The sequence below is a fragment of the Camelus ferus genome, chromosome 11 (genome assembly GCF_009834535.1).
Source record: "Camelus ferus isolate YT-003-E chromosome 11, BCGSAC_Cfer_1.0, whole genome shotgun sequence".
Lineage (NCBI taxonomy): Eukaryota > Metazoa > Chordata > Mammalia > Artiodactyla > Camelidae > Camelus > Camelus ferus.
Genome location: NC_045706.1, coordinates 68082672 through 68094346, shown reverse-complemented (window position 1 = coordinate 68094346; position 11675 = coordinate 68082672). Strand labels below are relative to the sequence as shown.

Genomic DNA, 11675 nt, shown 5'->3' with positions numbered 1-11675 from the left:
CTGGGAGCTTGGTGCCCAGAGTTCTCAGCTTAGTCACTCATTTGACAAGTGTCCTGGGCCGTCACTCGCCTCCCTCTGCGGCCGTCTCTTTCTTTCCTTTTTCTGTTAATCTAAGAAGCGAGGAGTTAAGCCCTCAGGGCTCTTTAACGCTCCGTCCAGCTCTCATCTAGCAGGTGCAAACTTTCACACAAAGCCGCCTCGTCCGCCAGCGCTGGCACATTGAGCATTCTGGGCGGCGCTTAGCGAGATATACAGAAAAACTGAAATTCACGAAAGGAGCACAGTCCGTCAAAATTACGAAAAACTGCAGGGAGAGAGGTACCAAGACGTTCACAGGGCCAAGCCGCTGGGAGGAGTTACCTGCCGGCTCACTCTCCACCTCCGCGTCCCCAGGCACCGCCTCCCTCTCCGGGACCGCCCTGGAAGTCACTCCCACAGGTCGGGGAATGGAACCGGAAGTCCCGCCCTTCTGGAGACCCTAACGGCAGCCTGTAAGGGTCATTTCAAGGCCAGCGAATTCTCCGCGCGAATTGCTTTTTTGAGGTGGTGGTGGGGTGTCTACGCCGCTGAGCCCACGCGGGCGAGGCGACCCTGCGGCGCCAGGACTCGGCACCGCGCCCTTTTTTCCCCGGTTGTTCCGCTGCGTGACCCTTTCCCCTCACCGGCTGTGGGCGGGTTGAGAGGTCGGCTTCCTGGTGGGGCCGGGCGGGGCGCGGCGGGAACGGACCCGGGGGTCGCTGACTCTCCGCTAGCCTCGGGTCCCTCTTCGGCGAAGCGGAGTAGCTCTCCTCTTCCTGCTTGGTGATTTTGCCCGCGTGCATTCATCTGTGCACATCTGTACGGCACTTTGCTTCGAATCGGCAGCCTTGTAAAATGGGCGCTGCTGCCCGCGTTTGACCGGTGGGGAGGCCGGCTCGAGAGAATGTACTGAAGTGTTCTAAGTGGTAGGCTGTGTGAGAGCCGCAGGTCGAACCCCGGCTTTCTGAGGCCGGGCTGCCACCCCAGCAGTGGAGCAAATTACGTGCTGTGAGAGATGAGCTTCAGAAGCGAGTACCCCTATGATACCGTTAATGTAGAGCTCATGAGTTTCAGTCTCATCATTAAAATCCCGAGGCGTGACTTTAAATAGAAGGGGTTGGAGGGAACGACAGTATTTTTTCTTTGCCTCGTCTGCTCTCGAATTACAAGTTCCTTGTTAATGTCACATGTTTTGGTTGACAGCTTGAGCCCACTAGGAATGGCAGCCCCATCTATGAAAGAAAGGCAGGCTTGCTGGGGAGCCCGGGATGAGTACTGGAAGTGTTTAGATGAGAACACAGAGGACGCTTCTCAATGCAAGAACTTAAGAAGCTCATTTGAATCAAGTTGTCCCCAGCAGTGGGTAAGTCACACTTGGACGCGTTTCTGTTTGGTGTTAAAACACAGAGAGGAGCGGGGAGGGTACAGCTCAAGTGGTAGAGCGTATGCTTAGCATGCACGAGGTCCTGAGTTCAATCCCTAGGATCTCCGCTAAAAATAAATAATTAAACCTAATTACCTACCTCCATCTCCCGCCAAAAACACAAAAGAGCTTACCATGTGAGTGGTGGGCTATGAAGTGAAGCCCTGTCTCAGACATGTCAAATCTGCACTTTCACTGAGGGGCAGAGAAAACCGTGTCTGATAATCCAGGCTTGTTTTATGTACATGTCAGGCAGAAGTTTGGAAGATGCCACCTGATACTCTAAAGATCATTGCAAAACAAAACAAACATACAAACAATAACCAAAAAATTCCAGCCCCCTAAAATTGGTAGACTTCTCCAGGATCTTCTGAAGTGATAGTATTTAATCTTGGGCAAGAGTTAGCAAATTCATTGGCCTAGAGCTACTATCAGCAGTAAAACATTCCCAGTTGCCTACCCAAAATCATATAGTGTATAGTCATATGCCCAAAATACAAAGAAAGGAGTTTAGAAAGTAAAAGAAACAAAATGTTCATATGGTGGCTTCTGCCACCAGCTGCCCCAAATGCCTCATTCTCTGTATCGCCTGTCCTTAGAATGGAGGGGTTGGGAAAAGGAACTAATATCACTGGGCTCAGTAAGTGATCTTGTGTAAGTGCTTGACGCACCTTCATTAATACCTCTTAAGATGGGCCGTTGCTGCTCTCAATTTCCAGAGGAGCACGGAAATAACTTGCTCAGTATTGGTAAATGGCAGAACCGAAAATCTAAGTCAGGCCCAGCTGGCTGATGTGAGGTGTGAACTTCGACAAGTCTGTGCTTTTTCACCATTTCATGCTACTCCAGGGTATGTCACGTAGCTTGGAGAACAGATCATTTTGGAGATGAGTGGATTAGGATCTTCACCCTCTCACACCTCAGATGTTTAGAGGAGGAGGCTGTGGCTGGAAGAAGACCGCAGAAGGGTGGGATGGGGGTGAGGATGAGCGCAGTGAGTGGGTGCTGCTTTAGAAGAGCTCTCCATCTGGAAAGTCAGCATGACGCGACCTGTCTCATGGGACTACCATGAAGATAAGTGTCTAACTTGACATATAAACTGAAAGCTGATAAAGGAGGGGCTTTATGATTGGACTAGAGGATGATTTAGGCAAAAAATGTTGTATGTCTCTGGTTTCCATTAGAGATGCATTGAAAGTTGATTCCTGGTTTAAGAAGTAGGTGGAAAATGTGGGAGTTTGTGCTGACATCAGACTTGATTCCTGTAAGACCTGGACACCCCTGCGGCCTGTGCTGTCCTCTTCTCACTCTCTGCTGTCTGGCCCCGTGGTCACCGAGGCACAGGGACGGATGTGGGGCCCTGGGGTGGGAATGATGAAGCCCTTTGAGGTAAGTCATGGCTAGAATGTTAGCAGATTGCACCCCACCCCTACATTTTCCCAGGAGAACCTCTTCACTATGAGACCTGTCTTTTGACAGCCTAGCCATGGTTTTCCACTCAGGTTGTGTGTCAGAATCGTGTGGAAATTTTAAAAAGGGGGGAGGGGCAGTGCTGTGTCCCAGGCCTCACCTCAGATCTACTGAATTTCTGGAAGCTTCTTTTTAAAAGGGCTCTGCCCGTACAGGTGGTTCTGGCGGATAAGCACAGTTGGGAATCACCGTCTTAGCCCCTCTGGGAAGTTATGCTTCAGCCCTGGATTTTTATCCTCTCTCCCCACCAAAACAACTGCTTTTCCTCCAGCCTCGTGGCTAGTAGACACTCCCATCTCCCTGGTTTCTGGGCAGTTTCTGTTCTTGGCATCTTGAAAGGTTTGTTTTTGTTTTTACAGCCAGCCAGGTGCTTCTTTATTGTATGTCTCTTCCACCCAGACACAGGCCGAGTGCCCTCTCTCCAGGTCACTGCATCCTGGTTACAGCTGACATTAGTCATTTATTAGCTCTAAGCACTTCAAATGTGCTGTCTATATAATTTATTCCTCACAAAGACTCTGTTACCCTTTTACACAGGCGCACAGCAATGAGGGCACTTGTCAGTGCAGAGCCTGGATTGAGCCCAGTGGTCTGAGTCCAGACCCCATGCTCTTCCCTGATGCACATACTTCTTTCTGTACCTGTCATGTCAGAAAAGGATCTGTGAATTAGGCTGCACAAGTCTCATGTTGTTCTAGAGACTTAATCATCATTCAAGTCTATTTAAATAGAAAAGTGCCACGGCCTTGGGTCCCTTCACATTTCACTCCCCCAGGTTCCCCCCTTGTCTCCAGCAGCCGTTGCTGTTTGGAATGCTTTCCGCGTCTTACTGCCGAGCACTTCAGAGTTCCCCGCTGTGCCACCCCTTTCCCAAGCCGGTCTTCCCTACAGCCAGGGCTTGAAGTACCACTTACGTGTTGATGCCCAAATCTGCATCACCAGCCTGGCCCTTTCTCCAACTTCAGAAGCACCCGTTGAGCTTTCTGCTTGGAGGTTCACAAGGACCAGCCTTCACCTCTGCAGATACAAGAAAGAATTCTTGCTCATCTTGTATTCAGCAGGCCTCTCCTCTCACACTCCCAACCTCAGTGAAAGGTACCAGCATCAGCAGAGTCCCCGAGTCCACAGTGCCTGTGGGAATTACTGCAGGACTGTTCCCAGGAGAGAAGCAGGAGAACATAGACAGTGGACCCTGCCGTGGGGACAGGTCCCGTGTATTTCAGGAACAGCGAGGAGAGAACAGAAGTTACGGTCCTGGATGATGGGAGGCCAGGGATGGTGGCTTTTACTCTCAGTGATACGGGGAGCCACTGGAGAGCTCTGAGTTGGGGGTAAGGAGGCTGGTGAGGGTGTGAGAGGGATGGCAGTGAAAAAGTGGTGGATCAAGGGGCTGTTGGCATTAGAGTCTCAAAGAGGAAGTGGTGAGGGGGTGTTTGGAGAGTGGGATGTTCAGACCTGGGATTACAGAAGGGCTGTGTTTGTGGGTGAAGACGACGTCTGGGCTTTGCTCCTGGGAGTGGGTTAAGTTGGAGGACAAGATCATTGAAAAGGTCAAGTTGCTGAGAGGCCAGGCTATTGGAAGGATCAATCACCTGTATACTGAACCACCCAAGAGTATGACATGAGTATTGTCAGAGGAAATGACAGCAACCTGCAAAGTTAGAGATGACTCCAGCAAAACAGGGGAGTGGGTGGTAGAGCAAAGTATTCCAAAATCCCTTCCCCTTCACCCCACAGTGGTAGCCACTCTCCGTTTTCCTCTGCAGACTGTTCTTAGTCTGCACCTGAGCTCCCCTCTCAACCTGCTCCCTCAGTCCTTTGCTCGCTGTCACCTGTGCTCTCTACTCCGGTTTTAACCTTGCTGAAATTTTACCCAGTGGCCATAGAATAAAAATGAAAGATATTTCCAGAGATGCATGGGGGAAGGTGGGGAGGGGGGCAGAGGGGAAGTAATGGGAGTATCCCTTGAATGCATTCTGTGTGAGACATTTTGTTCTCATTAGCTGTAATTTTCATTCAGTTTTGTGAGGTCCTGTTGTGTCTCTTTTACATAATAGGAACTAAGGCTCAGAAAAATGAAATAATTTGTTCAAGATCAGCTAACCAGTAGAGGGGATTTGAATGTAGGTTTCTACGATTCCAAAGTTTGTATTTACTTTTCCTTAGCTTAAGTCACAGCCAAAGAATAAAGGTATAGATAAAACCACCAAATAGCGATTTTACAATGAATACTTCAGTCATAAAACACTAAAAAACACACTTGTTACATAGTAAATATGCCGTACAACTAATACACTGTCACAAGAACAAATGTCTCTGCCACTTTCTCTCTGTTGTAGCTTTCATCAGTCTGACTTGTATAATGGTCCTGTGTAAAGTCTCCTCTTGGTTCATAACTTAGGAAGGAGCAGGGCTCAGGTGTGTCATTCCAGCATCGTGCAGCGCAGTCTTCCGCAAGCAGAGCAACCAGACATCCAAGAGGTTTGATCCCAATGTCAGTTTCTGATACTGTCTTTTTCCTGGGAGCCTTTGAAATGTCTCAGAAATGGCAGTATTTTGGCATTCGTGCTGCTGCCCTGCCTCTCATGTAATGGTTTAGAGGACAGCAGCCTTCTGTGTACACAGTGCTTCTCAGTCAGTGCTGGTTGATGTGTTAGCCTTTTAGCCTTTCAGACATTAGCCTTTTAGAGGTGCCACATGTCAAAGGTCCTCACTGTTAATTGAATCGGGTGGTAAGCACTGTGGAGACGAGCTTTTCAAGCAGAGAGTATGGTGTGTATGCAGAGGCATAGAAGCAGGATGAACAAGGAACAAGCACATTTGGGAACTGGGGTAGCTCTGGGTGGCCAGCATTTCCGGACTGGTGGTAAACTCGGAGGATAGACACATGGGCAGAGACTGAGCCATGAATGACCTTGTATGTCTCACTGAGGAGTTTGGATGCTGACCTTGAAGGCAATAGGGATGCCTTGAAAGATCTCTAAACAAGCAGTGACATGATCAAATTGGGATTTCAGAAAGATTATACTTGGCAGTGGTGTGACAGATGGATTAAGGAGGGGAGAGAAACCAGTTAAACAGCTGTTACATCAACCCAGGTGAGAAGTGAGGAGGGCCTGTCCTGTGGCGATCAAGAAGGAGAGAGGTCGGAGTGTTTAGGTGGAGAGTGATGCAGTCATTGGCTGAGAGGGGAGGAGCTGTGGACTGAAATGTGAGTAGGGCTACTCGTGGAACGGTCCATTAGGTAGTTGAGAAGCGACAGGAGACGCAAAGATCTGTTGATTCGCCACAGGAGTGTTAAGGACATTGTCCATTTGTTCATCTGGGATCTGTTACATGCAACACCCAGCCCAGCCCAGGCAGCCCAAGACCACCAGGGGTATGTAGTCTTTTGTTTTTTTTCCCACATTAAATAGACTATTTTGATTTATTAAAATTCTAGTTAACAAAGTGTTAAAACAGTTAGTTTATTTTTTTCTTTCCCAAACCCACTTTTTTGGGACAATTTCTCCTATGCAGTTCTAAAGATCTACCAATCTTGGGACCTCACTCTTTTGACCACAGTAGTGGACATGACCCACACTGTAACAAATAGACTTTGTGTCCCGGGAATTTGAATCTTGAATTTTAGATTGGCTCTCGTTTAACATGATTGTCCTTAATTCTACCCACTAAATCCTCAGATCTACCTTGTTGGGTTTTTTTTTCAGTTTTATTAGGTAGAATTGTTATAGTTTGACTGCACATATATAATACGTTGCATGTAAATACATATACACAATATACTGCACATATTTTTAAAATTTACATATATGTACTTTTCATTATTTCTAAGGACATTTAGAGCTTTAGCTTTTTAAGCTTACATAGTTACCAAAGGAATAAGGCCAACCACAAAATAAGAATTAAGTCAAAAAGATACATACATCCTGCTATTAATAGCAACATTATTTATAATTGCCAAGATACGGAAGCATCCTAAGTGTACATCAACAGATGAATGGATAAGGAAGATGCAGCATATATACATGTAATGGAGTACAACTCACAGGGGTGTGTAGTCTTGACGGTGAGATTTATTCGTGTGCCGTAAGCAGGGAGCCCATGCACCAGGGCTGCTGTGGGCATCTCACCAGCAAAGGAAAGGAGTTATCCCTGGGTTTGGGGGAAGGTTGGAGTTTAGATGAAACTGAAATGAAGAAGTAGAGCAAAGCAGGGCTGCATATAAGTGGGTCGTCATCAGCTCTGGACTTGAGAAGTGGACCCAGGGTCCTGTTTTCTGCAAAGATAAATGCTGAATGTCATGCTCAGAAACCCCTTATTTGAAGCCTTGCACCTGACTTGGAAATCAAGACTGCTTCTTTGTGTCCAAGTGCCTATCAGATCCTTCAGGCCAAAGTGGGTGTTTCTTTCTTACCAAAATAACTTCAAAGAGCAAATTTCTGAGTTTATGATTGTAGAGAGCAAAGTTTCTTGGTGAATAAGAAAGCATCAGTCACTCAAAGGGGTCTGTTAGTACACTCTGTGACCTGCAGTGTGTCCTCCAGAGAAACGTTACCTTTGTAGCTGGCTTTATCGGAGCCTCTTACCCAGCTTCGGACAGGGCAGGTTTCTGCATTCTCAGTCTCAGCTCAGGCTCCACTGAAATATATAAGAATTAAATCCTAAGAAAAACTTTTCTGTTCTGACAGTGAAAAATGTGTGTGTCCTGCCTTTGCCTTGTCTGCAAAACAGCTCAGATAGAGACACTGTGATGATTCTGTGGTTGGCCTTGATTTTCTACTTCTGGGATTTTACTGTTTCAGGATATGGGGCTTTAAGATACTCCAGATTCCTAATGGCAAGAGGAGGATGCAAATAAAAAATAATAAAATAGAATCTTTAATTTATTTAAGTTTCACCTATCAACTTACTTATTCACAGGTCATAAATAGTTTTTAACTATGTGTCTATCTCCTTGAATTATATTTCTGGATATGATAAGCTTAATAAAAATATCATGGCTAATGAATTACAAGATTTACTGAAGTTACAGTTGATAGGAAATCCATGTACAGTGTCTTTAGATCATGAAGCCTATGATCTGAGAGCTGTATGAACTCCGAACTTGCAGGGCAAGTCCCACAGTGTCTAAGCACAGGCACGCTTCTTGAGAAGGTTCACAGGGTCCTCAAATTCTCAGCAGGGTCTGTGACCCAAAAAGGGTTAGGACTCACTGATCTACGGTCTCTTCGGAGACTCATATCCATCAAATGCACTGATTCAAAATGGTTCTAGAATATAAATTACTTATGCCACTTATACAGTTTATATTGAATTACATTTAAGTCTGTGCTTTCGTTCAAGCTGTGTAGCTTGCTCTTATTTCAGACCTTTTTTTCTCAACAGATAAAATATTTTGATAAAAGAAGAGACTACTTAAAATTCAAAGAAAAGTTTGAAGCCGGAGAGATCCAGCCTCCAAAAACAACCTCAAAGTCCTAGGCTATTCCTGAACATTTCAGAATGATTGAAGTTCTTTTTTTCTGGACATTTGAAAATGCTGACTATGGGACAGTAGTAGCTTGAATGATGCTAAACATGAATACATGGTCCATATGTACAACTCTTAATTAAAATGATCAAGTAACAGGATTCCATTTATTCAACTTACAAAGAATTGACATCAAATGATATGAAATACACTTAATTTAGTAAAAGAAAAAAATATATTTTAAGAAAAAAATAAAATTAAAGCTTACTTATAAAAACACCTGTATCTTTTTTGTTGGAGGACAGGTAGTAGGCAAATACTATTATAGATACTAGATATACACTAAAAAAGTAGGTTTGCCATTTGTCCTGGGAGTCAGCATTTTAATACAGGCACAAAAAAAGTGGGGGAGAGCTTGAATTTAAAATATGCAGGTAAAATAAAGAACCTCTAGGAAAAACCTTCAGCTAAGATTGTTAACGATAGGACAATGAATACTTTTTCTGTAAAGTTAGTAACGAGGAAGGATGTCCTCACTTCTATTGAACACTGTCCTGGGTTCCTAGTACTTCAGTAAGACAAAAAAGAAAAAAAGAATACAAATTGGGAAGGAAGAAATAAAATCTGTTCTATTCATGGATGATAAGATTATCTCTGTAGAAAATCCCAAAGAATCAAGAAAAAAAACACCTAGAATTAATAAGTGAATCTTAGAAAGGTGGCAGGAAACAGGATCAGTATACAAAAGATCACACTTTTGTACACCAATGAACAACTGGGATTTAAAGTAAAATTTAAAACCGTTTATAACAGCACTAAAAAAAATTAAAAATAGAAGGAATACTTAGATATAAATCTAACAGTACGTGCAGGACCTGTAACCTGAGAACTACACATACACAACACTTGAAATCAGAGGTCAGCTTAATCGGAGAGAGAGATTGTGTTCATGTATTAGAAGAGTCAGTGTTAAAACACTGTTACATTCTTTCCAGTTTGTTCTATGGGTTCAAAACAACCCCAGTCAAAACCTCAACAAGATTTTTGGTAGATATTGACAAGATGATTCTAAAATTTGTATGGAAAAGCAGAAGGTCTAAGATAGCCAAAACATTCTGAAAAGAACAAAACTGGAAGACTTACATGATTTCAAGGCTTATTAAACCAAACCTATATATGAATATTTATAGCAGCTGCATTCATGATTGCCCCAAACTGGGAGCAACCCGGACGCCCACAACAAAGGAATGGATTTAAAAAAAAAAATTGGGGCACAATGGAACACCTGAGCAGTAACAAGTCGAACTTGTGAGTCTTGCAGCAACATGGATGAACCTTAGCTGTGTTCTGCTACGTGAAAGCTGCCTTACCCCAAGGCTGGGTCCTGATGCGCTTCCATTACGTGATAAAAGGCAAAATCAGTACAGAGGACAGATCGGTGGTTGTGAACGGGGAAAGGTGCTGACTGAAGGCGTTCCACAGAGGACCTGAGGTGTTGAACCTGTCTCCTGCAGCACGGGGTGGTAGATCCAGGTATCCACCAGCCAAAGCCCAGAGAACCATACACTGCAGAGAGCGACACTGTGCCCATGAAAATAAAGTCAACCAGGACCCTGGAGTGATTCGTTTGACTGTTAGAATGAGTCTTCTGATGTCGGATTGGTGTCAGGTTATCAGTAAGAATTCATGTTTATGTGACCCTGTCTAGACAGTATGTTTGCACACATGTGGGTTGGCAGACATCTAGGTCCCCTAGCTCTGTCCCCTGAGAGGGGCTGCAGTGATGCTCCAGGAGTAACAAGTACATCTCCTGAAACCCCAATCTTGGTTTCTATACTGTTCTCCCATAAATGGAACCAGTGATCCTTGCTGAAATGTGTGATTCTAGAACTGGGAGAGAGAAAATTACAGATGCGCCTGGAACACTCTGTAGCACAAGGGCGTAAGGACGTGCTTTAAAAAGAAAAACAAGAGCATATTAAAGGACATGGGAGCCCACCACACACACACATCTCAACAGGACTGACTGAGGGACGCATCTTCCTTACAGAAGAATACCAAGTAATAAGTGATACCCACTCGTGAATGATAAAATCAGGGGGCAAAAAGTTCAAGAGAAAAAGCTTATTAGCAGAGCCTCCAAGTCTCTCTCCCAAAACATTTATTAAATACTGTGGTATTAACAGTTGCCTCCAAAACCTCTGACACGCCTCCCTCCAAGGGGGAAGCTCGTTTTCCCTGCCCTTGAGTGTAGGCTTGGCTTAGTGGCTTGGTCTGAAAACCAGACTGCAAAGTGAGAAGTGGTAAGTTTGCAAAGAACATGGCAAACAGTGCTTCAAGCAAAAATCAGGGTATAAGTCATGCTTAGATGTGATGAGAAGCGCTTCATCACTGCAGAACCTTCCTTCCAACCCATGGCCTCAGTCTGACAAAAGAGAACGCCAGACAAACCCAAATTTTGAGACATTTGCAAAATACCTGACTTCAAAGTGTCAAGGTCATGACAGACCGAGAACCTGTCAGAGACTGGAGGAGACTAAGGAGCAGGCCTAAATGCAACATCGTGTCCTCGGTGCCAAAGCCAGTGGCACTAGAACAGAAAAAGCGTTATTAGTGGGAAAACGGGAAATCTGAATATAGATCTGATTTGTAGTCTGTCTAGTGAACAGCACCAGCACCACCGTTAATAGTTTCGACAAATGTCTGTGGTTAAGTAAGGTCCTATGAGAAACATCTGGGTGAAGGATATATGGAAACGTGGAGTCTTTGCAGCTCTTCTGCAAGACAAAAAATTATTTTAATAAAGTTACAGGAGAAAAAAAAAACATATGCAGGTAATGGACTCTGAAATTTAAATAGTACTAAAAAGGACCCAGACATGATTGAAGTTCATTGCTGGATGCTGACAGTTACCATTAAATAAAGTAATTTTGTGTGGTGCTAAGTAATCTCAGCACCACACAAAACCCCAGAAGAACAGAAACATTAAGTCAACCCTCATGGGTTCCACTCTCACCACTAAGCATGATGTACAAGAGTAATTCACCTCTTCTGGGGCCACGCTGGAAACTGTCAAAGAGTGTAGACTATTTGTAATCCCTATTTGAACTTGGAGCAAAAATGGCATATGCAAATTTCCTTAAAACTTTGTATCAATGATTATGGCCTAGTTCACGGATTTAAAAATAAATGAAATCTTACTACCTGGCATTAGGAACTTTACAGGAAAGCTGGCAGCATCTTGCCAAGTCTGCTTCCTCCCTGGGAGTAAGTGATAATGGAGCAGCAGAA

General features: G+C 44.6%; 1 protein-coding gene across 6 annotated transcripts; it reads left to right on the top strand.

The window, feature by feature from the left end:
• The first annotated feature begins 391 nt into the window (after nucleotides 1–391).
• LOC102506760 (cytochrome c oxidase assembly factor 6 homolog) lies at nucleotides 392–8653 on the top strand. 6 transcript variants are annotated; one of them, XM_014562803.2, is made up of 3 exons: nucleotides 392–491; nucleotides 1222–1381; nucleotides 8300–8653. In XM_014562803.2, exons 2-3 carry the CDS (start codon nucleotides 1238–1240, stop codon nucleotides 8393–8395), a joined length of 240 nt encoding a protein of 79 aa, XP_014418289.1. In that variant the 5' UTR covers nucleotides 392–491; nucleotides 1222–1237; the 3' UTR covers nucleotides 8396–8653. The 6 variants fall into 6 exon arrangements, with proteins under 6 accessions (XP_014418289.1, XP_014418287.1, XP_032347698.1 ...); XM_014562801.2 differs by lacking the exon at nucleotides 392–491 and adding an exon at nucleotides 498–801; XM_032491807.1 differs by lacking the exon at nucleotides 392–491 and adding an exon at nucleotides 503–631.
• The last annotated feature ends 3022 nt before the right edge of the window (nucleotides 8654–11675 follow it).

Excerpts from the sequence above, each read along its gene's own strand:
- LOC102506760 (XM_014562803.2), top strand. The coding sequence starts at position 1,238 with ATGGCAGCCCCATCTATGAAAGAAAGGCAGGCTTGCTGGGGAGCCCGG. Across the intron at positions 1,382-8,299 it reads CAAGTTGTCCCCAGCAGTGG|ATAAAATATTTTGATAAAAG; the intron begins GTAAGTCACACT and ends TTTTCTCAACAG.